The sequence below is a fragment of the Carlito syrichta genome, unplaced genomic scaffold (assembly GCF_000164805.1).
Source record: "Carlito syrichta isolate Samal-C Ts95f unplaced genomic scaffold, Tarsius_syrichta-2.0.1 Scaffold305332, whole genome shotgun sequence".
Taxonomy (NCBI): Eukaryota; Metazoa; Chordata; class Mammalia; order Primates; family Tarsiidae; genus Carlito; species Carlito syrichta.
In genome coordinates, this window is record NW_007249428.1 from 601,965 (window position 1) to 623,367 (window position 21,403).

The 21,403-nt window shown below is 53.6% G+C and overlaps 2 protein-coding genes across 5 annotated transcripts; both read right to left on the reverse strand.

Annotated features, from left to right (window-relative positions):
• Positions 1-829: 829 nt before the first annotated feature.
• Positions 830-3,212, reverse strand: CUNH1orf35 (chromosome unknown C1orf35 homolog). 3 transcript variants are annotated; one of them, XM_021714204.1, is made up of 8 exons: positions 3,108-3,212; positions 2,730-2,880; positions 2,535-2,580; positions 2,371-2,453; positions 2,206-2,278; positions 2,014-2,099; positions 1,443-1,558; positions 830-1,374 (listed from the first exon to the last, which is right to left on the reverse strand). In XM_021714204.1, the coding sequence occupies exons 1-8, from the start codon at positions 3,199-3,201 to the stop codon at positions 1,241-1,243; spliced, it is 783 nt and encodes a 260-aa protein (XP_021569879.1). In that variant the 5' UTR covers positions 3,202-3,212; the 3' UTR covers positions 830-1,240. The 3 variants fall into 3 exon arrangements, with proteins under 3 accessions (XP_021569879.1, XP_008059787.1, XP_008059786.1); XM_008061596.2 differs by having other exon boundaries at positions 830-1,358; positions 1,442-1,558; XM_008061595.2 differs by having other exon boundaries at positions 830-1,358; positions 1,442-1,597.
• Positions 3,213-5,964: 2,752 nt separating this feature from the next.
• MRPL55 (mitochondrial ribosomal protein L55) lies at positions 5,965-8,650 on the reverse strand. 2 transcript variants are annotated; one of them, XM_008061599.2, is made up of 4 exons: positions 8,485-8,650; positions 7,416-7,488; positions 6,881-7,082; positions 5,965-6,195 (listed from the first exon to the last, which is right to left on the reverse strand). In XM_008061599.2, the coding sequence occupies exons 2-4, from the start codon at positions 7,439-7,441 to the stop codon at positions 6,037-6,039; spliced, it is 387 nt and encodes a 128-aa protein (XP_008059790.1). In that variant the 5' UTR covers positions 7,442-7,488; positions 8,485-8,650; the 3' UTR covers positions 5,965-6,036. The 2 variants fall into 2 exon arrangements, with proteins under 2 accessions (XP_008059790.1, XP_008059789.1); XM_008061598.2 differs by having other exon boundaries at positions 7,416-7,491.
• Positions 8,651-21,403: the final 12,753 nt, after the last annotated feature.

Genomic DNA, 21,403 nt, shown 5'->3' on the forward strand with positions numbered 1-21,403 from the left:
ATACACGATTAGTAATCAACTGTTTTGTATACTTGTTTTCAGTTTTCATTTCAACAGACAAGCACTGTAATTATAGCTATTAGAATAAAATCTCTTAACTATTCCACGGGTCTTGGTGCCTCACACTGCAGACTGCCCACAGCAGAGGATGAGGGGAGCACACCGGCTCCCTATCCCACCTGCTGAGTGTATGGGTGCTTCCATGTGAGAGAGAACTTGAGTTTCCAGCATGGTGACCTGGCTCATCTCTGCTTACCGTCCTGTCCTGCCTGGCTAGTGAGATGTGGTTAGTGAGCACTGTGGGAGGCCTTGGCCTAACTCAGCCTGGTGCTGGGTCCACTGCCCACTCACAGGGTGCTTTGTGCCAACCAGGGAAGAATCTCTCTCCACAAGGTGGGCACAGCCTCCATCTCCCCTCAAGGTGCCATGGGGGAGCTGCCAGAGAGATCTCTGTTCTTGCAGTGTGACCACCAGAGGCCAAGGAGGCTGCCCTGGTGAGACTGGGAAGCAGTGCCCTGACCTTCATTCCCTGGATGGCACCCAATCTCATTCAGTCTTCACCCAGGTGGGCCACATGATGCATGCAGACGTCAAGACTGTATGAGCCATGCCTCACATGAAAAAAGAGCACATGAAGCATCCAGCCAGGGTGCCACCTGTTCCTGCCACACCCTGCAAGTCCCCAGCACCCTGACTCTTCTTGGGGCCAGGGGAGTGGGACACACCCAGTCTTCTACCCCCACGACATGGAGCAGGACACCCAGCTTACCCACCCTCCTTCTAGGGGCTTCTTTGTGCTGACCTCCCAACCCTAACTAGGACCATCACATACTTTTAAAATAAATTTATTTAAGTACAAAGAGTCAATATAAAGAAAAATAGAGGTAACCATCCTTGGCCAGAGCCACACCTCTCAGAGGGCCCAGGACTGCTGCAGCCACGAACAGGACAGAGGGAGTTGGCCTCTGCTAGGATCTCCAAAGCAGGCCTGCCTCCACCTGCTAGCCAGGGACTATTGCCGCAAGACCTGACCAAGTGGCAGGCCGAAACATGCGCCTCAGTGTACTGCTAGTCTGCAGGCTTCCAGAATGGTTCCTTCTAGGTGGCTGGCCCACTCTGGGCTAGGGCTGGTGTCAGCCTGGCCCAGGAAGCCACTATTGCCTCACCAAACAGGGCTTTTCTGAGGCTAGTATGTGAGAGTTCAAGGAGTCCACAGTGAGTGGGGTGCAGGGCTTAGCCATCAGTTTGTGTCATGCTGCCTCTGAGGTAGGCTCTTCTTGCTGTCCCTGTTATGGCTGTGCTTCCTTCTCTTGCAGCAGGGGCCGTCAAAGTCGGAGTCGTGGCAGTGGTGCCCAGGCCTGGGGAGATCAGGGGTCCAGAAACACTGAGAGGGGCCAACCAGGACTCCATCCCCCAAGAGGCAGCACAGGCCTAGGCCTACCATGCAGGGGACACGGAGGCCTCAGCCTGCCGCTTGTATTCCTTGTCTTTCTTCTTCTCTTTCTTGTGTTTTTTCTTCTTCTTCTTCTCTTTCTTTCTTTTCCTGTGGCTCTCAGGGCTGAGGGGGGACACACAAGAAAGAGCCTTGGTCCCCAGCCTGGAGACAGGAGTAGAACCAGGAGGTGGGTCCCACCAAGGAGAGACCACTGCCTTCACGCATGTCTTTACCCATCAATTAAAGGACATAAAACACCCTGCTCCCTAGTCTAGCGTACAAATTCCAATACAGTGTAGTCACACAGCCAGTGGTTACCATGGGGGACAAGATGGATACCACACGTCCTATCCAAACAGCGCTGACCAGCCCATCCTGTCCTACTTGCACCCCTAGGGTGGCTGTGACCCGGGCCATTCTGGTCTCTCAGGTCTCATGCAGGCCCAGGCTCACCCCCCAGAGAAGCCCTGGAGTGCCCATAGCAGCCCTGAGCTTGGGGCCTTCTAGGGTGACCCAAGAAACTCCAGGCGACAAGCTAGAAATGGCCAGTCAACAGCGTAGACTTGGCGTTGCTTCACCTGCTCTCTGCCTGGTCCTCAGCGCGCAGCTTCTTCCTGGCCGTGGCTGTCGAGGTCCCGGGCCCATCGCTCTCCACGCGGTGGTGCTGCGGGTGAAGTGCGCTATGGGGGCCTGCGGATGCCGGACACCGCCGCGAGCGCTTCAGGAGCCCCGCCCCCCACTCAGTGACTGCGCGCGTGAGGGAAGGTTACCGTGAACACGGACAGCCCCAGCTTGGCGGCCTCCTTGTCCTCCCGGGACAGTGCCACACGGCCTGCGGAGCCACTGCAGGGACACAGCAATGACGATGTCCAGTCCCTTTTCTCACCAAAATCGCGGCCCAGCCTGGGCCTCCCTATCCCCAGGCCCCACCGCACCTGGCGCTGCCCAGGCCCAGCAGGCGGTCCACGCCCTTCTCCTCGAGGTCACCTCCGTCGCGCTTGCAGACCTCCGCCAAGTCCTGCAGGGGGCAGGGGTTCAGAGGGCGCTCCGGACTGCTCCCCCCAACCCCGACTGGACCCCGCCCACCCCCAGGACTTACCTCCTTGCTCAGGCCCGTGGGCTGCTTCTTCACGTTCTTGTAGCCACTGCGAGAGAGCCGGGACCGCATCGGGACGCTGCGGACCCTCCACCACCGCCCCACCGCGGGAACCCTCCACTCAGCCCCCGCTCCGCTCTGTCCCGCCCACCAAGCAGCACCGGAGGCCCAGCGTCCGGGCAGCCCTCAGGCACTCACAGTGCGGCCAGCAGCGCCTCGCGCTCCGCCTGGCGCACGGCCGCCAGCTCCTCCTCGCGGCTCGGCCCGGCGCACGGCGTCCGGCCCTTGGCGTACCAGGTGAGGTCGCGTCCCTTCTGCCAACGGCCCACGGGTGCCATCAACGAGTTGCCTGAAGACGGAGGCGCCGTGAGGCCCGTGCCCGCGGACTCTAACGTTCCCGCCCACGTCCCGTGGACCGCGAGGCCTCGTCCGCCCGCCCCCGAGGACTATGAGACCCCGCCCTGTCCCCGCAGACACGGAAATCCCAGAGCCTCCCCGCCCGTCCCCCGAGGACTTGGATCCCCTGGACCCCACCCACCGCGGACCCTGGCCTCGCCCGCCCGCGCGCCCACCCACCCAGATAGTTCTCCCTCTGCTTGTCGGTCTTCACGTCCTCCCAGTTGAACTGGTCCTGCCCGCCGCGCACCCCGCCGCGGCTGGAACCGAACATGGCGCCAGGGTAGCCAGAGACCCGCGATTCCCGAACGTCGAACGCAGGACGATTCCACCTCCACGCCGTGACGTCACGGCCACGCAGGGCTCGGCCCCGTCGCGCGCGCCTGCGCAGCGCAGCGTTTCACGGCCAGCGCACCGCCTGACCTACGCCCTGTGCGCCTGCGCATTCCCCACACCGCGGCCCTGAGCGCCTGCGCACTGCTCCACTCCGCCCGCGGGCTGCTGGGCTCTGGGGGCTCTCGGGGCGCGCCGGCCGTGGCCAGCTGTGTTCGAGCGACTGGTGGCGCAAAGGCGTAGGGAGAGGCGCAGTGTGCGCTGCCTCGAGATGGGGGCGGCCCGTGAGGGGTGGGGACGAAGATCTGTGCTGCGGGGCCGACACAGTTTAGGGCATTTCAGGTGCCACCGAGATCTGGTGTGGGTCCCCCCCGAGCGGAAGCGGTGGCCATGTCCAGGCGCCGGGCGTCCCCTAGTGTGCGTGTTCCTGCAGTTGGTGGCTCCCGTGCTGAGGTGGGCGAGAACTTCTCCGACTCCTGCCCTCAGCGGTTCCCTTCCTCTAGCCCCGGCCAGCCGCTCGTCCTCGAGACCCGTGACCACACCCGTCAGGGTTGGTGCTGGTCCTGAGGGCCAGCATCTGGGAGGTGACCGGGCTCCTCGGCCTTAGGAACGGGGCCCCGCGAGCAGTCTTGAGTCTTCCGCCGTGAGCGCCGTCGTCGAGCCCGCTGCTTGGGGCCCTGGTTCCTCCTGCGCTCGTTCTGTCCTGACCGGGAACCGAGACCTGACGCGAGTCCCCTGCGGATGCAAGCCCGAGACGGAATTCAGACCGTCGCCAGAACACGGCCCTCGAGCTGTCTGGACCTCGGGTCCTCCCCTCCCACCGCCGGGGGCGGCAGCCCTCGGTGCTTCTCATGCGCTTGGAACGGGGTACCCAGGGCTCTGGGCCACCCTTCACAGGCAGAGTAGGGTGCCCCCAGCATCGCTCAGGAAGCGGGAGGAAAAGAGGTACTCCAGACACAGCTCAGCCTGCAGAACCGGGAGGAAGCGACGTTGGCTGCTTCTGATTGGCTGTCTCTGGCCTGTCGTAGCAACCCCTCCTCGGTCTGTTCAGGCCATGTCACCCGGGCCTGACCCAGGACGAGCTGAACTTCCCCAGGCAGAGGCGGGCTGGATGGTGCAGGAGTCAGCAGGAGGGAAGAAGCGCAGCCTCTGGGAGGGGAGGTGTAGAGAACCAGGTATCTCCAGGGGAGGCCCCCAGGAGCTTCTCTCACCAGGGCCACTGCTACCAGCTGGGCCACTTGGGCAGGCAGGCTGCAGTGTCAGGCCACCAAGAAGGGAGCGTGGGTTCCGGGCCTAGTGGATGGGGACCAGGAGCCCAGGACTCTGGGCTGAGCAACTGTGAGGAAGGAGCAGCCACCTGTCTCAATGAGGACCAGGACCCAGGAGGAGGAAGAGGTCTGTGGAGACCAGGTCACTTTTTGAGCCTGCTAGCCCAACAAGACATCAGCCACTGGAAGAGGGGCCACAGGGCTGGAGGCTACCAGGCCTGGGGCCTGCTGGGGGCACTGGACATGGAGGTCCTCAGGTGCCAAGCTGGGCCAGGAATGTGGTGGTCAGGAGTGTGAAGGCTGGGCACAGTGGAGGCTGCTGGGGAGAGGTGGGGGCAGAGCCAGTGCAGACAACGTGGCCCAGTGTCCAGCTCAGGAGGCCACAGGGACAGGGGCTCCACGGAGGCTGCTGTGGAACCACGTAGGGCAGAGCTACTGGCAGGCCAGACCACCCTTGGCAAGGCCATGTAGCACACTGATGTGAGGCTGAGCACCATGGGTCACAGGGATAGATGTGGGGATGGGGGTGTCCTTTGCAGGCCCTGTTCAGTAGAGCTGGGGGACAGCTAAGCAGAGAGGCCAGGAACAGATTTCTGGGAACAGAGAAGGACCTGCGAGGAAGGGCTCTGCTCAGGTTCCTCAGCTACAAGCCCTATCACTGCAAAGGCCGCCTTGTACAGGGGACAGAAACGTCCCTGTCGCCTCCCACATTCTATACCTATCCCACCTGCTCAGATGGGTATTCCACATGTCACTGAGCATCCAGACCCAAACACACCCCAGTATAGCCCAGGGCTCTGAGATGTCCTAAAACAAGGACAGGGAGCAGCCCAAAGCTCTGAGACACCCCCGGATGGGGACAGGGAGCAGCCCAGGGCCCTAAGACATCCAGGACAGGGACAGGGAGCAGGCCTGGTCTGGCAAATGGCGTGTGAAGTGTCCTTGATGTCTGGTGGAGCTGTGGGATTAGTCCATCCCTGGAAAGATGGAGCAGGTCTGGGTCTCAGGCTGTGTAACTGCAGTGCTCTGCAGACTATACCAGGAGTCAGGGACAATCCGGGTTGGCTGCTTCCCTGGGAGCCCTCCGAGGGGCAAGACTTACCCCCCTTGGGCAGCCTGGGTGCAGGCAGGGGCAGGCACAGCTGGAGAGCCTGGCCAAGGATGGCCCCTGGTACCAGAACACCGGCCCCTCGTAAGCACCACCCTGATCTGGCTATGGTGGCAAGACAGCAGTCACCTGGCTGCTCCTGGGGCTGGGAAGGTGGTGTGTGGTGTTGCCTCCCTGGCTTTCCATGCACCACAGCTCCAGAGTGGTGTCCCCAAGGTTTCACCCAACTCAGCCAGACCTCTGCGTCTGTCCTGAACCCTCTATGTTTGAGCTGGTGCCTTTCGGGATAGAGCTGGGACCAGGCATGCCGAGAGGGAAGACACAGGAATCAGGCTTTGAGAAGGTGTGTTTAAGGACGTGCCCTTCTGCTCAGAGGCACCCTGGGCAGCTCAAGCAGCAGTCACTTCCTGGGCCGAGCCCAGACCCGCCGATAGCGTTCCAGGTCAAGGTCGTCACCTGGTTCCTGCTCATATTCCTTCCTGGGCTGGAGCTGGGCCTCGCGCCTACGGAGCCTGGCCCGGCGCTCCTCGGGAGATAGGGCATCCAGGTCAACTGGCATCTGCAGAGGGAGAGGCCAGGGGCACTCAGGTGGCTGAGGTCCTCAAGGTCCACCTGGACAACAGCCCTGGGCCCTCCTCCCCACTTCTGTCTTCTACTCTAACGCCAGATCGATTTTTATGTTTGCTTGGTCTTTCTCTTCCTTTAAAGCTTTTGTTCTTTTTTAGTTTGAGGCTCACTCTGTCACCCAGGCTGGAGTGCAGTGGTGCTATCATAGCTCACTGTAGTCTCAACCTTCTGGGCCCAGGCGATTCTTCTGCCTCAGCCTCCTGAGCAGCTGGGACTACAGGCATGCGCCACCATGCCCAGCTAATTTTTGTATTTTTTTGTAGAGATGAGGTCTCACTATGTTGCCCAAGCTGGTCTCACACTCCTAGGTTGAAGTGATCCTCCCGCCTTGGCCTCCCAAAGTACTGGGATGATAGTCATGTGCCACCGTGCCTGTCCAAAGCTTTAATTCTTAAGAGAAATTTGCTCTTTTTCCCAGACTTGATATGTCTAAAACACACATTTATCCTATCTGACTTTGGTGCTCAGAATGAATGAGCTTTGGGTCTGAACCCTTCTCCTCCTGTAGGTGGTGTAGTGACTGCAGCTACATGTCCACCCAAGGGGACTAAGCCTCAGCCCAGCCATTGTGGCCTCCCTCCAGCGCAGCCTCTGGAGTGTGGGGGAGGGACATTTACCGCCAACATGCGTCGTGGCTCCCTGTAGCGGAGGTGGATGGTGGAGCCGTCCTGCTTCACCAGTAGCACTGGGTAGAGGCGCGCATAGGCCTGGCGGCGGACACGAGTGAGTGAGGCCCTACTGCTGTCAGCCCACCAGGGGGACACATGCAGGTAGCGGGGTGTAGGGCTGGCTGCCCTCCTGGCACTCTGCCTCAGCAGGCTGCAAGCAGATGTGTGCTGGTTAGCAGTGGCATAGGGGAGAGGGCACCTCCATGCCTGAGGCTGGCCAGCCGTATAGGACATGTCCAAGCATGGCTGGGCAACAGGGAAATTGGTAGAGCTGGTGACCCACACCAGGGGCAGGATGTTATTGGGGTCCCTGAGGAGCCAGGAAGAGGCTGCTTGGGGTGAACAGGGACACAAATATCCCAACACTGAGGACAGAGGATGATAACTGGGACCAGGCAGGCTTGGGATGGCCTCCCCTGGTGAGGAGAGGGGAGGCCAGGTGGGCCCTGAGAGTAATCCCAAAGAGCCCAAAGTCCATGCTTACCCCAACAGGGTGCTCACAGCTGCCATTCCTCTTTAGCTCCCAGGTAGCATGTGGAGACCATCAGTCACAGGCCCTGCTAGACAAGGAATGCAGAGATTTTTTAAAAACTTATTTTTCTTTTTTCTAGAGAGGGTCTTGCTCTGTTACATCAGTGTCCTAAGTACCTGGGATTTCAGGTACATACTGCCACACTTGGCTAATTTTTTTGTAAAGATAGGATACAAAGCTGGTCTCAAACGATCCTCCCACTTCCGCCTCTCAAAGCGCTGGAATTACAGGCATAAGCCACTACGTCCCGACCCCGAGATATTTTTTAAAGGAAGGCTCTTCCACCTAATTGTCCTCGTCAAATCCCAGCCCAGAATGAAGACAGACACCAGTAGGTCTCCCACAGGCATGGAGTCACCAGGTCACTTGCTAACCTCTCCCAGGAACCATCGGACTTCTCAGGTTATAGCCACCTGGACAGGTTTTTCTAACAGCAGACGCCAGACCCTACTCCAAAAGATCCTGAGTCGGTAAGCCCGGGTTGTCCACTCTGGAAGGTCCCAAGTCAGAGGTGCCATCCTCAATAGCGTGAGTGTGAACCGTGGGGCCTGCTGTACACTTGCTCCCTAAGGTCGTTGCTGGTTTCCATAAAAGCCCGGTGAGATGGAGATTGTCATCTCCAGAAAGAGAATGGAGGCCCAGGGCTGCTTTTGCTGTGACACAGATCCCCAGGGAAGTCTGTGCTGAGGTGTCCGAGTTGAAAGCGCAATTTCTAATGCTCAGACTCCAGCTGGGAGACTGCACGGCCGCGAGCGCCAGCGCTAGCTCTAACCAAGGAAGAAGCCCCGGAAAGACTTCTGCGGCCTCGAAAACGGACACCCAGCTCAATGTCTTAAGCCCGCCATCGGCCTCCCTTCGCCTCAACTGGACAGAAGCCCAGAGCGTGTCTGCAGAGGAAGTCCCCCCGCCCTTCACCTTCCGCTGGATACCCGGGTACAAGGTCCAGGACAGATCAGTCCAGGACAGATCAGCCCAGGTCCTCCGGCCCCAAAACTGCTCCCCGCCCACACGATGCGCCAACCTGCGGCCTCCACTGTCGCTGCGGAAGGCCTGGGGACCGACAGTCTGGACCCCCACTGACAGGAAAGCGGAGGACACGGACCGAACCACTCAGGCGGCCAAAGCACAACTGGTGCCGGCGCTTCCCCGGCCGCAGTTCGTGAAGTCCCGGGCAAGCGTCGCGTCGCGCGGTGATGACGTACGTCTCAGAGCGGGGCCTGCGCGGCAAGGAGGCGGGATCCATCAGGGGGGGCGGATTCCGTACGGGACAGTGCCCAGGACGCGTTTCACAAGGCCTGGCGGCGGCCGTGACCCTACGTCAGCAGCCCATCAACGCCGTATCCTGACGCTGCGCCTCCACCCCTGTCCCAGTTGCAGGCCGCTACGCGTCAGGTCTGCGATTCTTCTGTCCCCTTGAGCAGGCTCCGTATCTGGGGACCATGCCCTCCACCGTCTTTCAGGTTGACACTTCCAGAACGATTTGCAGGGGCTTCCCCTCTCCGCCTGCTTCTCCTCGGGTGGGCCTCACTCTTCCTAGCATACTGAGTGAACGGACTCCTTTGCTGCCACACGGCCCTATGATCCCGACACCGGAGGGGTCCCTGCACCCAGGCAAGCCGCAGTCCCGCCGCAGGGCAGCGGGCGTCCTCCACTTCAGCTCCACCTGGCCACGACGCCAAGCCCTGGTTGTCTTGCTTGTGCTTCTGATTGACTAGCATCAGCCTGGGACCCCAGTACCCTTTTCTTAGGTTCCATTAATTTGCTAGAAGAGCTCACAGAACTCAGAGGAACGCTCAGGTTTCCTGGTTTAAGATAAAGGATAGAGATGAGGAGGTGACAGATAGAGGCATGGGGACTAACTGGGAGCCTTCATGCCCCCCCTGAGCTCCGTCCTCCAGGACCCTCCCCGTGTTCTGCTATCCGGAAGCTCTCCAAGCCCAGACCTTTGGGTTTTCATGGAGGCTTCATTGCTCGTGCATGACTGACTAACTCACTAGCCTTTGGTGATCACCCCAACCTTCATTTCCTCTCCTCTCCCCAGACGTGGGGAAGGAGCAAGGAGGCCTGAGAGTCCCAACTCTCTAATCCTGCCTTGGTCTTCTTGGTGACCAACTCTACCTTGAAGCTCCCTGGGTGCTGTCAGCCACTAGTCAACTCATTAGCACACAAAACATCTCTTATACTTTGGAGATTTCGAGGATTTTTGGTGTCATGTGCCAGGAGACAGAGTAGGGGTCAAGGGAAAATCTCCCCTTTCCCTCTGAAGGTTGGTTGAAAATCAACTGACCAATGGCAGATTATTAGGAGAAGACGACTGAGTGTGTGACTCAAGGCTGTAATCCTAGCATTTTGGGAGGGTGTGGTAGGAGGACAGCTTGAGTCCAGCAGTTCAAGAACAGCCTGAGCAACATAGCAAAGACCTTATCACAACAAAAAGGAATTTAAAAATTAGCTGGCTGTGGTGGTATGCACCTGTAGTCCCAGCTACTTGGGAGGCTAAGGCAGGAGGATCACTTGAAATCAGGAGGTCAAGACTGCAGTGAGCTATGACCTGGGTGACAGAGAGAGAGAAAAGGTATGCACAGGAGAGAGTGATCGCCCACCACAAAATGGGGTGCAGATGTTTGTATGCCCTTCTTAGAGGAAGAGGAGTTGGGGAGGTGTGGGTGATTTTAGGGGACTAGTAAATGATTTCTAGGGGAGTTCAAAGGACTTAAGGAACAGACAATGACCTGGGACAATGTCTGTTGGGCCCCAGAGTTTATCCCAATGGCTTGAGACAAAAGTCTGTCCAGGAGTGTGGAGGGACTTCGGTTCTTCTTACAATGTGAGTTCAACTAATGAGAACTCAGGGAAGGGGCAGGAGGTCATTTCTTCTTCTTTGGTGGGTTGGGCTTTAGGTGGATAAGGGACTTCTGAGAACAACTTCATTTTGTGTTTTGGGAGAGGCAGAGGATTGATGGATGGGACAGGGGTCAGAGAGAAGATGATGAAAAGATGCCAAACTTGGTAAAAAACTGTTTTTTTTTTTTTTTTGAGTTGGAGTCTTACTCTGTCACCCAGACTGGAGGCCACCTCAGCCTCAACCTGCTGGGCTCCGGCGATCCTTCCACCTCAGCCTTCTGAGTAGTCGAAATTACAGGCGCGCGCTACCACGCCCGGCTAATTTTTTTATTTTATTGTAGAGATGAGGTTTTGCCTGCCCAGGTGGGTCTCGAACCCGTGGACTCGGGCAATCCACTCACCTCAGCCTCCCAAAGGCGCGGGATTACAGGCTGAGCCACCAAGCCCGGCAAAATATTTTTAAATGGTACAAACTTGAGGATCTAGACCCGTGACGTATGTCCCCAGGAGGTTCTGAGAACATGTCCCCCCGTGGTTGAATGGTGGCTTAATTATATACAATTGTAGGGAGGCAGAAGTTACAAAAACCATAAATAAATACATGTGAGATTTTTATTGGTTCAGCTCAGGAAGGAGGGGCACTTCCAAGCAGGGGCTTGCGAGTCATAGGTAGATTTAAATATTTATTGACTGGAAATTTGTAGTTCTTATCTAAGAAATTTTGGAAATTGGTAAAGGACAAGGTACCTGGAGTCTGGGAACCCTGAAGAGACAACTATGCAGGGTCATACAATACTTTGATTTCCTTCATCTGTGTGTGACTATCAGGTGTGACTCCCCAAGCCTTTTAGTTAGGAGTTTGGATAAGAGGGGAAAGGTTGGGTCTAGTCCTCAGTGGTCTTGAGGCATTTTTGGTCAGCATGTCAATGTGCCAGGTACTGAGGTGTTGCTTTCTCAGCCCCAACAGGGACAAAGACCAAACATACCTCAATATCAAACATACCTCAATGGCAAAGGTTGCAACCCTTTGCCATTCCCAAATAAAATCTTTTGCTCTTGAGAGCTTGTCTCTGAGTTTCTTTCTAGGTTGAAAACCCATTGGGGTGGGATGGGTGGGTGTGAACTAGGAGCATGGCCATGACCCTTGTTCCTGCTGGGGCAGTGAGACCAGCATGAAGCTGGGGTCTATATGGGTGCCTTCCCTCCAGAACTCTCTAGCTTAACCTCTTCTTTGAAGACCCTCCGCTATGACTGCTAGCACCACCAGTGGACAAATGCCACCATCTTCAGTAAGCCCATAGTCAGTGGTCTTTGTCCCAAAGTGGCTCATGTGGACTGCCCTCGTTTGCCTTTAAAAGCCCCATGTCTCAGTCCCCTCAGGTGCATTATGACCTGCCCAAGCACGAGTAGCCCAGGTTGCACTCCCTTGCTATTCTAGAATAAACTGCTTAGTGACTTGGTGTCTCTCACGCTCAATCCAGTACGTCCAGACAGGCCTTTCCTCAAGGCACCACCTGGAACTATGGCGCCCCTGTGCCACTGCATTCTCTACTTCCATGAGTTCCCTTTATGCGGTAAGTCCTCTCTTGGGTTCAAATGCCTTCCTTTATTTGGTATTTGTTTCTGTTGAGGACATCACATCCTTTCTGGTGAGTATTTTTTGGTTTCCTTTTTGGCTGCCTGCACACAAATTAAAGACTTTCCCCCCTTGTTTTCATTGTTTTTAGATGGTCTTACTCTGTCACCCAGGCTAGAGTGCAATGGCACAAGCACAGCTCAACACAGCCTCGACCTCCTGAGCTCAAGTGATTCCTCCATCTCAGCCTCCTGAATAGCTAGGACTACAGGCGTGTGCCACCACACCTGGCTAATTTTTTTATTTTTTATTTTTGTATAGATACAGTCTCACTATGTTGCCAGGCTGTCCTCAAATTCCTGGGCTCAAACGATCCTCCTGCCTTGGTCTCCCAAAGTGCTGGGATTACAGACATGAACAACTGTGATTGGCTGGCATCTTATTTATTTGTTTATTTTAATTTTTTAGAGACAGGGTCTCACTCTGCCACCCAGGCTGAAGTGCAGTGGTGTGAGCATAGCTCACTGCAGCCTCAATCTCCTAGCCTCAAGCGATCCTTCTGCCTCAGCCTCCTGAGAAGCTGGGATTACAGGTATACCAACATCTTTCTAAACATCTTTTTTTTTTTTTTGAGTTGGAATCTCACTCTGTTGCCCAGGCTGGAGTGCAGTGGCATACAGCTCACGACCACCGCAGCCCCGACCTGCTGGGCTCAGGTGATCCTTCTGCCTCAGCCTTCCAAGTAGCTGGAACTACAGGCACACGCCTGACTAGTTTTTGATTTATTGTAGAGATAAGGTCTCGCTAAGTTGCCCAAGCTGGTCTTGAACCCGTGGGCTCAGGCAATCCTCTCACCTCAGCCTCCCAAAGTGCTGGGATTATAGGCGTAAGCATCTTTTGAGAGCAAAATCATACAACACGTTGTATGATCCTAAACATCTTTTGATGTTAGGATCCTAAACATCTTTTGAGAGCAAAATCATACAACACGTTGGACACAGGCAGAGCACTTAAGAGTCACTAGGGTGCTTGCCACCATTTTGTGACAGACTCTAGTTTCCTATGTCAAAGACTCCTGGAAAGGATGACCAGGTCACTGACAAGCAGCATCACCACTAGGGGGCCTGCCAGTGTCTGGAAAATTTCCATGCAACAAGGGCCCTACTGTGGTTGCAAGGTGAACGACTCAGGCAAAGGTTGTCCGCCAAGCGCAAGCATCCACCAAGCGCAAGTGTTCACCAGACACGAGCATCCACCAGGTACAATCATTCACTGGGTACAAGCAGCCGTGACAGGTGCTTCTGAAACCAGAACACTCTGCCTGAGGCTTTAAATTCTCCCTCCTACAGGGCCCACAGCTGGCTCCATACCCAAGCATTCTGCCTCACTGTTGTCCACATGCTTATAAGAATGGGGCAAATTGCACCAAGGACAACTGGAACCCCTGTGGGCCCCTGCGGGTCAGCTGAACGCCCCATGCTGGGCTTCCTTAGAACTGAATCAGGAGACTGCAACTATGTGGCAAACAGTCTGTATGGGACACAGATTTCAATTGGCATCTTGAGGCCTCAAAGTATATTCAGGGCTCGAGATTGTCTCATTACAAAGCACTGACTCAAAGCCAGTTGAGAAAAGCCAACTACCGAATGAGGACAAAAAGCCGCATAGGCCTAGACTGTCCTCTAGGTGACCTCCTCCCTTCCTACAGCCCTTCCCATGACCCCTGATAACCAGGTGAAACCTGTCTCCTCTCTTCCCTGGACTAAGCTGACCTCTGAGCCATTGCCAGGCAGTTCCCAAAAGTCACAGAGACCCTCACTAATGTGCTGATGAATTCAACCCAGGAATCCTGACCCATCAGCCCGGTTTTTCCAGTCTGTGTCATCTGGTTCCCGTACTTGTTGATGAAGACCAAGTCCACATTGCATGGCTGAAGCCAACTGGACCAGACCTGAACCAGATCTAGAGAATCACACACCCAGTACTGGAGCAAGCTCAGAATCTGGCCCCAAGGCTCCACAGAGCTATCCTTGAAGATTTCCCTAGAGCCATGGGTTGAACAGGCCTCAAGTTTGTGCCCAGGTACCCAGTGAGCCAGTTGGCCCACATCATCTCTAAGGACAATTCTAGACTTCCTGCAGCTTTCGATTCTACCCTCTAATTAAGGCAGCCTTTAATTCTATGTTTCTGAATGGCATAGCTTTTCCAACTTGTTAAATGAACCCACATGAAAGGCTGAGCATGGAGGCTCATGCTTGTAATCTCACCTTTTTTGGAGGCTGGGACAGGAGGTTTACTTGACTCCAGAAGTTTGAGATCAGCCTGGGCAACACAGTGAGATCCTGTCTCTACAAACAATTTTTTTTTTTGAGTTGGCGTCTCACTCTGTCATCTAGGTTGGAGTGCAGTGGCACGCTCACAGCCACCCCAGCATCGACCTGTTGGGCTCTGGTGATCCCTCTGCCTCAGCCTTCCAAGTAGCTGGAACTACAGATGCACGCTATCTTGCCCAGCTAATTTTTTGATTTTATTGTAGAGACAAGGTCTCACCAAGTTGCTCGGACTGGTCTCCAACCCGCGGGCTCAGGCAATTCACTCACCTCAGCCTCCCAAAGTGCTGGGATTACAGGTTAAACCAACAAGCCCGGCCTACAAACAATTTTAAAAAGAGGCAGCACGAGCCGGGTTCGGTGGCTCAGCCTGTAATCCCGCACCTTGGGAGGCTGAGGTGAGTGGATTGCCTGAGCCCGGGGGTTCGAGACTCGCCTGGGCAACTTGGTGAGACCTCATCTCTACAATAAATCAAAAAAATTAGCCGGGCTTGTTAGCGCACGCCTATAATTCCAGCTACTTGGAGAAGGCTGAGGTGGAAGGATCGCTGGAACCCAGCAGGTCGACGCTGTGGTGGCTGGGAGCAGCCACTGCACTCCAGTCTGGGTGACAGAGTGAGACTCCAACTCAAACAAAAAAAAAAGAAAAGAAAAAGAGGCAGCATGGAAGGGAGAGCCATATTGATTCCCATTTCATAAATCTGCCCTCACCTGGGAAGGCCAACAGAACACCTGACAGCTGTGCTTCACATGTCACTTGAAGGCCCACCTAGAGGCTGCTGTCTTCCCTCGAGGCTGCAGGTCGCTAAAACATGTGGATGACCTCCCCTGCTCTCCCTGGTGGAAAGACAGTATACACTTGCAAAAACTCTTTGCTGTTTCTAGGGAAGCATCACAACTAGTAGAAACCCAAGTGAAACATTTAGGTCACCCAATTTCAGAAAGGGGACCACACTGAGACCTAGAGTGGATACAAGGTGACTTACAGGTCCCTAAACCCCAAATAAAGCACCTATCCTGCAGGCTTTTGGCATCCCAACTTTCCCTACAGCTCAGCCCTTCTGTTGGAGACCATCAAACTGGCTTCTACAAATGAAGAAAGGAATTACTAAACTCCCAGCTTCAGGACACTCTCACTTCCTACAACCCCTCCCATGACCCCTGATGATGCCGTGAAGCCTATTTCTTGCCTTTCTTGGATTAAGGCTGACCTCTGAGTCATTGCAATGGTTTGGACATGTTCCCCAGAAACCCTTGTTGAAACTTCATTCTGAATGCAGCTGTGTTGAGAGGTGGGGTCTTTAAGAGATGATTGGGTTGTGAGGGCTCTGCCCTCATGAATGGGCAAATCCATCCAAGGATTAGTGGATTAATGGGTTAGTGGATTAATGGTTTATCATAGGAGGGGGACTGGTGACTTTACTGGAAGAGGAAGAGCGGTCTGAGCTGGCACATGCAGCCCCTCATCATGGGATGTCCTGTGCCGTCTCCCTTGGGACTCTGCAGAGTCCCCACCAGCAGATGGGTCCTCACCAGAGGCACTCCCTTGACCTTGAACCTCTCTACCTCCAGAACTGCAGGAAGTAAATTCTTTTTCTTTATGAACCACCCCATCTCCGGTATACGGTTATAGCACAAAGAATGAACTAAGACAATTCTCTTTCCTTCTTTTCACACATGGAATGGAAGGAGGTGTCTTAGGAGTCTTAACTCAAAGCCATGCAGCTGGGCACCAAAGAGGGAGGATCACTTGAGGAACCTGCCTAGTCAACAGCGATACCCCATTGCTACTAATATTCTTTAAAAAATTATTCAGACGTGTGTACATGCCTGCAGTCCCATCTACTCGAGAGGTTGAGGAAGGAGGATTACTTGACCCCAGGAGCTCGAGGCTGCAGGGAGCTATGATTGCACACTGCATTCCATCCTGGGCAACAAGGTGAGACCCCATCTCCAAAAATTAAAAACAAAATTTTTGCCAGAGCGGTAGCTCAAGCCTGAATCCCAGCACTTTGGGAAGCGGAGGCGAGATGATTGTCAGAGCCTAGGGTTCGAGACTAGCCTGGACAACTTGGTGAGACCTCGTTTCTACAATAAATCAAAAAATTAGCTGGGCGTGGTGGCATGCGCCTGTAGTTCCAGTTACTTGGAAGGCTGAGATGGAAGGATTGGCTGAGCCCAACTGGTAGAGGCTGTGGTAGCTGTGAGCATGCCATTGCACTCCAGTCTGGGTGACAGGATACTCCAACTCAGTTTCCCCTTAGCAAGGAGAGGAATAAATAAATTTTTTTAAAAAGCTCAGCATTACTCCTGATATTATAACCACAGTTGATCCTAGCTGCCCGCAGACCTCCTTCCTGTGTGAGGGTTATTCCTGACATAGTCCTATTGGCCAGATCCCCCAGAGGAAGTCATGGCATCTCTTTGGCCCGTTTGGGCTGATGGCACAGAAACTCTTGGATTCTCCCCATCCTCAACATCTTTCTGCCGGCTGCCTCACCCCTTGAGATCCTTCTGTCAGCTACTCCCTAGGGTGCGTTCTCACTGTAATAATCTAAATTCTGCCACCCTCCACTTCCTTTGGACAAGACACATGACTGACTTTAATGGATCATCTTTTAACTTCTCAAAGGGATTTCCAGTGCTGAGCTCTTCTGGCTCACAGATGACGTACACTGACAGGATGATCCTGGTGGGTACTGTGTAGGTCATGCTGTGAGCACCTCCTTGGAGACTGTGGAAACAGCCCATCTGACCACAGTCACTTCAGCCCAGCAGGCAGAGCATTTGCCCTCACTTATGCTGCCCTCCTTGCTAAGGGGAAACTGCTAGCACTTTACATAGACAATAGGCATGCATTTGGAGCTGCTCAAGACTTTGGAATACTGTGGAAACAGAGGCTCTCCTCACTTTAAAGAATGGGCCTTGACTGGGCACAGTAGCTCACACCTATAATTCCAGCACTTTGGGAGGCCAAGGCTCAAGGATTAGTTGAGTCCAGGAGTTCAAGACTATCCTGGGCAACATAATGAGACCCTGTCTCTATCAAAAAAAAAAAAAAAAAAAAAAGAATGGGCCTTATAGCTGAGCACGTGGCTCATACCTGCAATCACAGCACTTTAGGAGGCTGAGAGGATTAGATCATTTGAGGCCAAGAGCTCAGGAACAGCCTGGGCAGCAAAATTGAGACCTTATCTCTACAAAAATTTTAAAAATTAGCCATGCCGCCCCCCTCCCACGCCCCCAAAATCTGTCTTGGATTGACTTCCTAGCTTCAAGAGATTTCAGGAGGCTGAAATTGAGAGGATCACTTGAGCCCAGGAGTTTGAGGCTGCAGAGAGCTGTGATCATGACATTGCACTTCAGCCTGGGTCACAGAGCAAGATCCCATCTCTGAAGAAAAAAATAAAGAAAAAGAACAGGTCTTACATAAAAGGTTTATTAGATGCAATACAGCTGTCTGCTGCTCTGGCCATTACTGGGGTTCCAGGCTTTTAGAAACTAGACTCCATGGAGGCTGGAAGAAACCACCTTGCTGACAGAGCCACTACGAATTCTGCTGTTAAGGGCCCTTTGCCCTTAGTTAAGACCTGTCCTGCCAGATTTCATGAAATTTCCATTAATAACTGTGTATGAAATTCCGGGTAAGAATTTCTAGAAAGCTAATGGAGAAACTAAATTCATAAAATTGCAAACACAACATCAAGCAGAACAAAAATTGAGACCAAATGAACTGATTAAAAATTATAGGTTTTATTTTTTTTAAATTTGAAATATTGCTGGTTCTTTTAATGTTTTGCATTCCAGATTCAACAAAAATTTTTTTCTTTTAAGCTATTTATAGCTTACAGCAATTTGGTAAAGTATACCTTTGCAAATGAAAATGGAAATATTTGCTTTGTTCTCCTTACCTGATCCTTCCAGAATTTGAACTTTTTACACATATTTTTATTTTTATGGCAAAATAGTTATTTGCATGAGTTTGGTAAGAATCTGCTCTCTTTATGACAAGACACAATTGGAAATATTGGTTATATTGTCAGGACTTTGGCTGGGACATCATACTTAAGAATGTGTATAGAAGGTATCTACAGGTACTGCAAGCAAAGTTTGAACTCTGTCTTGGATCGGCTTCCTAGCTTCAAGAGGTTTTTAAAAGTCCAGCAAAGCAAACTTTTTTTTTGTGAGACAGGGTCGTGTTCTGTCACCCTGGGTTCAGGTCTCGACCTCCTGGGTTCAGGGCATCCTCCTGCCTCAGCCTCTCAAATTGATGGGACTACCAGTGCGTGCCACCACACCTGGCTAATTTAAAAATTACTTTTATTTAATTATTTATCTATTTACTTTTATAGAGATAGTGTCTCACTGTGTTACCTCGGCTGGTCTTGAACTCCTGGATTCAAGCAATCCTCCTGCCTTGGCTTCCCAAAGTGCTGTGATTATATGCATGAGTCACCATGCCTGGCCTAATTTTTTTTTAATAGATATGGTGTCTTGCTATATCACCAAGGCTGGTCTCAAATTCTTTGACTCAAGTGATCCTCCTGCCTCAGCCTCCCAAAGCACTGGAATTACAGGTGTGAGCCATCATACCTGGCCAACTAACTTAAAAAGAGCTGATTTTGTCAATCACTATTCCTGCTTCATGTGTGTAAATAATCAGGCCAAGTTTGATGAGGCTAAACTTATTTTGCAAACAAATTAGCCTTCTTCTGATAATCTTTGGTAAAAATGAGGGGAAACTGTAGAGAGAAGAGTATGTTTCAGAAGAAAAAAACGTTAGTACAGCTATTATTAGATTGAAGCCTGGTCCATTGTTTGTGAGTTTTTAATTATCTACCTACAGAATGGACTGGATTGTGAAGTCTTCTTGTTTCCTCCAGCACACGTCTGCAACTCTCCATTTAACAACAACAAATCTGCTGAACTGGACAACTCGATGTAAATTTCAAGGGATGAATCTCATTGCTGGTGTGTGGGTCAGAATTCACCAAACCACCCAATGCCACAGCCAGAGACAGGCTACAAACCAGGACCAGAAGTTGATGGCTTCACACTACAGAGCTTCTTCTAAGTCATTAAGATCCTTAACACTGCCTTGCTCATGCCTACCTCTTTCACTCGCACGATCATGTTGTTGTCAGATTTTCAGTCAAGCAGCTTCATTTGACAAGATGGTGAATTTGTCATGTCAGACCGTGATCTTTATGTGCCCTAAAAGACCTGTGATTTCACTTAGTGGGTGTTTGTTACTCTGATGCAACAGTTTGTCAAGACTTCTAGATGCACTTTCCTCACTCCCTGCCTTATTTACTTATTTAATCTAGTATTACCTACTAGCTGAACAGGAAGGGGTCTGTGCAGTCGTTAACATTTCTTTTTGCACATAGATAAATACAATTATTGAGGCTCAGTTGCAAAAAAAGAATGAACATGCTACTTGGTTAAAACAAGTATACTTATCTGGCTTACTCTTCAACCCTTACAAGTCACCTGAACCCAGTTTCTCTTTTCCTTTTTTAAGTTTTCAAAACAAAGTTTATTAGAGAAAGAAGGGAGAAAAGAATGGGAGACATATCAGAGCTGGCTTAGGTGAAAAACCGCCTAAGAAAATTCACTTTTTTACCGTTGTTTCCTTGTCCGCACCTTACAAAGCTGACCCCTACCGCCCGGCGGGAGCTTCCATCCTACTCTGAGGACCGCAGGCTGCCTGGAATCAAAACTCCCACATAAAAGCCAACTCCAGTTGGGCGCGGTTACTCACGCCTGTAATCCCAGCACTTTGAGAGGCAGAGGCGAAAGGATTACCTGAGCCCAGGGGTTCGAGACCAGCCTGGGCAACTTGGCGAGGCCTTGTCTCTACAATAAATCAAAAGGTTGGCTGGGAGTGGTGGCGGGCGCCTGTGGTTCCAGCTGCTTAGAAGGCCTAGGCAGAAGGATCACCTGAGCCCAGCAGGTCGAGGCTGCGGTGGCTGTGAGCGTGCCACTGCCCTCCAGCCTGGGAGATAAAGTGAGACTCTGGCTCCACAAAAAGGCAATTCCGCCTGGCAGGGGCCTTCCCTCTCCACCCCATGTGCCTACGAGCCGCCACGGCGAGTATCCCAGGATGCAAGCCCTTGCTATTCCCTAGAGAGCCGTTTCTTTTCTCTCTCTCCTTTTTTTTTTTTTTAAAGTCGGAGTGTCTCACTCTGTCGTCCAGGCTGGAGTGCAGCGACGAGCTCACAACCACCTTAGGCTCGACTTGTTGGGCTCAGGCGATCCTTTCGCGTCAGCTTTCCAAGGAGCTGAAACCATAGGCGTGCCACCAGGCCCGACTAATTTTTTGAACTACTGTAGAGACATGGTCTCGCCAAATTGCCCAGGCTGGTCTCGAACCCCTGGGCTCAGGTAATCCTCTCCTCTGCCTCCCAAAGTGCTGGGACTTCAGGTGTGAGGCACCGCGCCCGGCCCTAGTAAGCTGTTTCTGAGGAGTCTGTCTCTGTCGCTCAGGTTGGCATACGTTCTCCGGCGGGTAGCACCCAGCAGGTGTTTACTCGGGTCCCTGCTGACCGACACAGGCCGAGCGAGGCTCTGGTTCTGGCGGACAGAGGCGAGCAGGCGGGGGCCGATGACGTAAACGCTGCACTCGGGTACTTCCCGGCGGCTTGGGAAGAGACCGACGTGGGCTGGTCCCGCGCGGAGGTAACCTCACTCTAGCGCGCGGATGGAGGCAGACGGGCGCGGCCTTATGACGTTGGCGGACGGAGGCGGAGGGCGCGGCGCCGTGACGCCTATCCCTGCGGTCGCGACAAGCCGGCGCGGCGGTGACGTGTATGTTTGTAGGTAGAGACGGGCCCGGCGCGGCGCTGAAGTCGTTCCCTGTGGGGCTGAACGGAACCGGCGCTGCGGTGACGTCACTTTCATGCGCGGGTGCAGGTGAAAGCGGGCGTGGCTCTGTGTCGTTTCCGGGTGAAGTGAGTTAGCAAGCCGCCGCGACCTGTGACCCTGCGGTCGCGACAGGGGGGCGCGCGGTGACGTACATTTCTGCAGATGGGAACAGGGCCGGCCCGGCGCTGAGATCCCTCCCCTCGAGGCGGGGCGGTCGCGGCGGACGTCACTTTCACGCGCGGGCACAGATAGACTGCCGCGGCGCTGTGACGCGAACTGCGGGCGGAGGCGGCCTTCAATGCTGCGGCGCCCGCTGGTCGGGC

Coding starts and splice junctions, on each gene's coding strand:
- MRPL55 (XM_008061599.2), bottom strand. CDS start 7,441: ATGGCAGCTGTGAGCACCCTGTTGGG. Junction 7,083..7,415: donor GCTGTGAGCACCCTGTTGGG/GTAAGCATGGAC, acceptor ATCTGCTTGCAG/CCTGCTGAGGCAGAGTGCCA. Junction 6,196..6,880: donor AGCCACGACGCATGTTGGCG/GTAAATGTCCCT, acceptor CTCCCTCTGCAG/ATGCCAGTTGACCTGGATGC.
- CUNH1orf35 (XM_008061595.2), bottom strand. CDS start 3,201: ATGTTCGGTTCCAGCCGCGGCGGGGTGCGCGGCGGGCAGGACCAGTTC. Junction 2,279..2,370: donor CTGGGCCTGGGCAGCGCCAG/GTGCGGTGGGGC, acceptor GTGTCCCTGCAG/TGGCTCCGCAGGCCGTGTGG. Junction 1,359..1,441: donor GCCTCCGTGTCCCCTGCATG/GTAGGCCTAGGC, acceptor TGATCTCCCCAG/GCCTGGGCACCACTGCCACG.